General features: G+C 44.9%; 1 protein-coding gene across 1 annotated transcript; it reads left to right on the forward strand.

Annotated features, from left to right (window-relative positions):
- Positions 1 to 233: 233 nt before the first annotated feature.
- On the forward strand, positions 234 to 1,563 carry LOC310964862 (complement C1q-like protein 2; the record flags this gene model as incomplete). The annotated part of the gene is made up of 2 exons (XM_083938157.1): positions 234 to 830; positions 1,384 to 1,563. The coding sequence occupies 2 exons, from the start codon at positions 234 to 236 to the stop codon at positions 1,561 to 1,563; spliced, it is 777 nt and encodes a 258-aa protein (XP_083794283.1).
- Between the last annotated feature and the right edge of the window lie 3,609 nt (positions 1,564 to 5,172).

Consider the following 5,172-nt stretch of genomic DNA (forward strand, 5'->3'; position numbering starts at 1 on the left):
CCCGCTCCCCGGTCACAGCCGCTGCCCAGAGGCTTGAAGCGCCAACAGGAACAGCTGGGCCGAGGGATGCGCACTTAAGAGAACTTCATCTCTTTCCTTTTTGTCACACTGAAAGTCCCTCATCCTCCTCCACAATTCCCCTCCCGAGCGGCTCCGCGGGTCTCCCGTCGTCCATTCGTCCCCGAGCCGCGCGGAGGAAGTGGACGGTGGTCTCCCTGGTGACCGCTGTCGCCATGGTTCTGCTGGCTCTGGCCGTGGCTGTCCCGTTACTGCTGCTGCGCACCTCTGAGACCTCCGCTCATTACTACGAGATGATGGGCACCTGTCGGATGGTGTGCGACCCATACACCCCGAAACCCGGAGGCGCCACCGCCATGGAGGTGATCCAGAACGTGAACAGTGTCGCTCCGCAGCCGCCCATGGCGCAAGGGAGCCGCGGGGAGCCGGGGCGACCGGGTAAACCGGGATCTAGAGGCCCGCCGGGACAGCCAGGACCCCCGGGTCCGAGGGGGCCCCCGGGGGGGCGCATTGACGGTAAACTCGCCTTCCCCGCGGTAACCGGACCCGCTGTGGCTGACGGCGAAACGGACGCTGTGAACTCCACATCCAGCAGCTTCAGGATCGCTTTTTACGTCGGTCTGAAGAACCCACATGAGGGATATGAGGTGTTGAAGTTTGACGACGTGATTACAAACTTGGGGAACCACTACGACGCGAGCACCGGGAAGTTCACCTGCCATGTGTCCGGGATCTATTTCTTCACCTACCATGTGTTGATGCGCGGGGGGGACGGGACCAGCATGTGGGCAGACCTGTGCAAAAACGGACAGGTAAGATTTTAGATGAGCAGGAAGCACAACGACGAGCATGGATGTAGTTTTGCAGATAATAATATAACAAAGCAGGCTAACAGTCATCCAAATGCGCATTTTACGCACAAAAGGCGCAGAACATCGTCTTATATAACAGCATAATCTTATTATTCATGTGGAAGGGTTTCAGGGTAACATCTGTGATATCTTTGGTCAGACTCATGCGTGTGTGTGTGTGTGTGTGTGTGTTCTGATTGTATATGAGCCCTGCTCCAGCTGGATGAGGGGAGAGATATGAGTTAACAGCTCATTGTTCATTATAGATGCTGCAAAAGGGATTCACTATCTTCACATTTTATTTGACACTATTATTCATACTGTTCTATAATGGTTAGCAGTGTTTTAACCTCTAATACCCAACATTCCTTTGTCTATTTGTGTTGCACCACTGCTGCTCCCCTTTGCCTCCCAGGCATACATGAACTTTTCTCCTCAGTCTCTATTTCTAGTATTCTCTTATCAAGGATTGTTTATTACAGGAAGTCTCGTCCCCCCCCCTTCCCCCCTCCAGGTACGGGCCAGTGCCATAGCTCAAGATGCAGACCAGAACTATGACTACGCCAGCAACAGCGCCGTGCTGCACTTGGACTCTGGAGACGAGATCTATGTCAAACTGGACGGCGGCAAAGCTCACGGAGGCAACAACAACAAGTACAGCACCTTCTCCGGCTTCATCTTGTACCCCGACTAAACGCCCCGCAGCAGGATCCACGGATGGTTCCGTAGCACTGAAAACTGTTTCCATTAAAGTCTATATGGTCCAATGCGTTTCTCCTCGTTTCAACACAAAGGCTTATGTTCTGTTTATTCTGTGAGAGACCTTTTGTTTGTGATTTCACTCAAGTTTGCTGTCATCAGAGCCACGGTTTATCACGTTTCTTAACTCTGAACGAAGCTGGACACATTTCTAATAGCCCGGTCGCACCACAGTTTATTCATCCCAGTAGAATTATCCGGATCAGTGAATTCTCTTGCGAGGAAAACATATTAAAACTCATCTGAAATTTGATTTAGTCAATTGTGAATTTACTGTCCCGTTGGCGACCAAAGCTCAGTTCACACTACGGGGCATTTAAAGTCGTTGGATCGCTGTTCTGGTCACCGCACATCTTGTCTCGTAATTTGGAGTCTTTGGAGCTTTTACACTACACGACTGACCAGCGACAGGGGGGATGTACCGGGCGGTTAAAAAGCTGAAATCTAGACTGGTCTTTATTGTTAGTTCAGTCTTATAGTTGTTTTGCTGCTAGACATTTCAAACAATTGTCAACAGAACAACAAAGAAGCTCAAAAAGCTGACTGACTAATGCTAACATGTTCCCAGCTAGCTAGCTTATTAGTGTTTCGCCTGCTAGCTAGTCGGTTCACCGAGTTGTCACCGCGTCACGAAGCTTCTACAGCGAAATATCGTTTGTGCGACCAGAACCTCGAACTGTGGCGACTAAAATTGTCCCTGACACAAGAAAAAAACAACCCACAGAATATGAATTTTTAGCCCCGGTGCAGCGGTTCAGAAGCGTTGAGATTCGGCGCCATAAACGCACAACGCCAACATTTTATTCTGATGACTGGGTTGCTAAAATACTGACACATGAAATACTTTCTTTCTCCCCTTTTATTCTTAAATAAAGCACGTGTAGTGATGAGAAATAAAAATGGGAGCAACTCGTGGTGCTTTGATCAGCGTTCAGTGTTTCACTAAATAACCCAATAACCACACATGAAAGATACAAACGGATATCTTGCATCGATATTGAATCTGTTATATTTTGTTGTCACATATGCAAATAAATATTGTTTGACAAAAAGCTTGCTTTGTGTGAAAATCTCTGACCGGGCGAAGTGGTGTTCCTTGTTTAACCTAATGCCAGAGTCACTTGTTTCTGCCTTGAAATTTTCTGTCTGTTGGGATTTTGCTCCACAGGCTGCCTGTCTGAATGTGTCGCATCGCACCGTAGCCTCCAGTGTGTCCAGCACCGCGGCTCACAGGTCCCAGGTGCCTCCCCGGATGTCCTTTTCTCTGCAGACATTTTTAGTCATTGAGCCTTGATATCATTCTGCTCTCAGATGGGGCTGCTTTGTACTAAAAATCACATTTTTTATCATTTAGTTCGTCATGTAGTGTTCAAAAAAATCTGAGGTAAATTCTACCTTTTGCAAATGCCAATAATGAGCAAGTTACTACACAGTAAACGGAATATCTTTGTGTTTTGGGCTAGTGGTCGAACAAAACCAGAAACTTAGAGATAGATAATCTTCAATTTCTTAGGCCAAATAATAAATAGATTAATCAAGAAAATAATCAGCAGATTTAATGCTAAGTAAAACAGTTGCAGGCCTGCTGTTATGACACGGAGCTGCTGAAAATCTGTAATATTTTAAAATGTTAGGAACATTTTTTGACATTTCCCTCAGCTGTTGCCATCACTTCTGTAACTATGCTTTTCTGTACAAAGACAGGAAGATGGCTAAGAACTAGACTGCTCTGGGTGAGTCCTCATATTCTCAGATATGTAACTAGAAACTGGTGGCTGCCGGCTCCCCTGTTTCACTTCTGATTAACTTGTATTAAGATTTGCAAATACTTTACCAGACTCAAATATGCCTGTAAGCCTTCATTTAGATGATTGCTGTTTTTTTTGTGTGTGTGTGTGTGTGTGTGTGTGTGTTTGTGCGTGTGCGTGTGCGTGTGCGTGTGCGTGTGTGTGTTTATCATCGCCTCAGGAACAAGAACAAAACAGCTGTTTACACACCACTCCTGTCAATTTAAATGGAAATCATGGAAAACAAAAACAAATATTAGCCCGTCTGCTTAGATAAACCTCTATTAAGGCCTCGGCTTATCTTCCTGCATTCTCCAAACTAAGTGTCCCCCTCGGAGGGCACTGCGTTATATTTGAGCTGCTGGAAGAAAACAAAAACAGGTTGTCTCGCAGTTTTTGGACGAAATTGTACCGTTGATGTGCATTTACGGAAAAAGATGGGCATGTGTAAGCCCTGAAAAAATTTGGGATTAGTAGGGTTTTGGTTTGTTTTCTCGAATTTCTACAACAAAAGTGGCGCTTTCAAAGTTAGCATGACCGGGAAAGCCACATTGATGGGCTATACGTTAGCCGAAGGAATTTGTGTATACTGCCCTACAAAGGCTAAGTGCAGTAACTACAAAATCACTAATAACAGGATTTCTGCACAATTTTGGGCCTGAAAGTATGGAGGTTAGGATTCATTTGAATAAAAAATATTAACTATATCGCAAACTAGTGAACGATAATCCATCATCAATGTGCCAAATATTAATTTGTTGGGAAAGTAAACACACTTTAAAGCCATTTATTTTTGCTTAACTTATATCATAGTTACTGCACTTAGGCTTTATAGGGCGGTATAGTATAGGGACGTTTTAGCCTGTTAGCATTTGATTTGGACATGATACGATGTAAAACCACTTTTCCTTTTTTGTGCATTTACCAGGAGTGCAAAAGCAAAAATAAAGCTTGCACTGACTTTCAATGTCCTTTCATGCGTCCTGATTATCTGCACGTGTCAATGAGGTACAAAATAGTTTTTCTCCTTCCAAGGTAGATGGAACTTATCTATCTTATGTGGTTTGATTTTCCTTTTTGTATATACACACACACACACACACACACACACACACACACACACACACACACACACACACACACACACACACACACACACACACACACACACACACACACACACACACACACACACACACACACACACACACACACACACGTATATATGTATCTATATCAATTGTGGTTCATAAAAAATGTTCCCAAATGTCATTGCAGAATATAGTGGCTACTACGTCTGGTCTCCTCGCTCTGAAACAGCTGAGCCAATCACAGAGGCGCATGATGCCAACAGCTGAACAAATGGAAAGACGCTTCTTGACTGGATGGCGCACAATCTCGCAGCCAGAGGCAGGTGGAGTGGGGCTTTAGTTAGTTTGTTCACTGAAGTTGGAAATAAATTAAAATGTAGATGAAGCCATTTTAAAATGACCACGTCAATCTGAGCTATTTCAGTTTCAATTGTACCGTGTCTGTGTCTCGTGCCATAAACGCTCACTTCATTTGCAAGATCTAACTTTCAGTAAGTATTTTATGTTATAACACTGTACCCTGGCTTGACTCCCTTCCTGTTTGAGATGATCGCTGTTCAGGGAGCTTTAAAAATGTGAGACAGGATGATGATGTCACCATGCAGAGGCCATTTAAACAGTTTAAATGTAAAGGCTCTCAGCCCCCCGCTGCACACACATATATGA

The sequence above is a fragment of the Echiichthys vipera genome (genome assembly GCF_963691815.1).
Source record: "Echiichthys vipera genome assembly, chromosome: 23".
NCBI classification, from domain to species: domain Eukaryota; kingdom Metazoa; phylum Chordata; class Actinopteri; order Perciformes; family Trachinidae; genus Echiichthys; species Echiichthys vipera.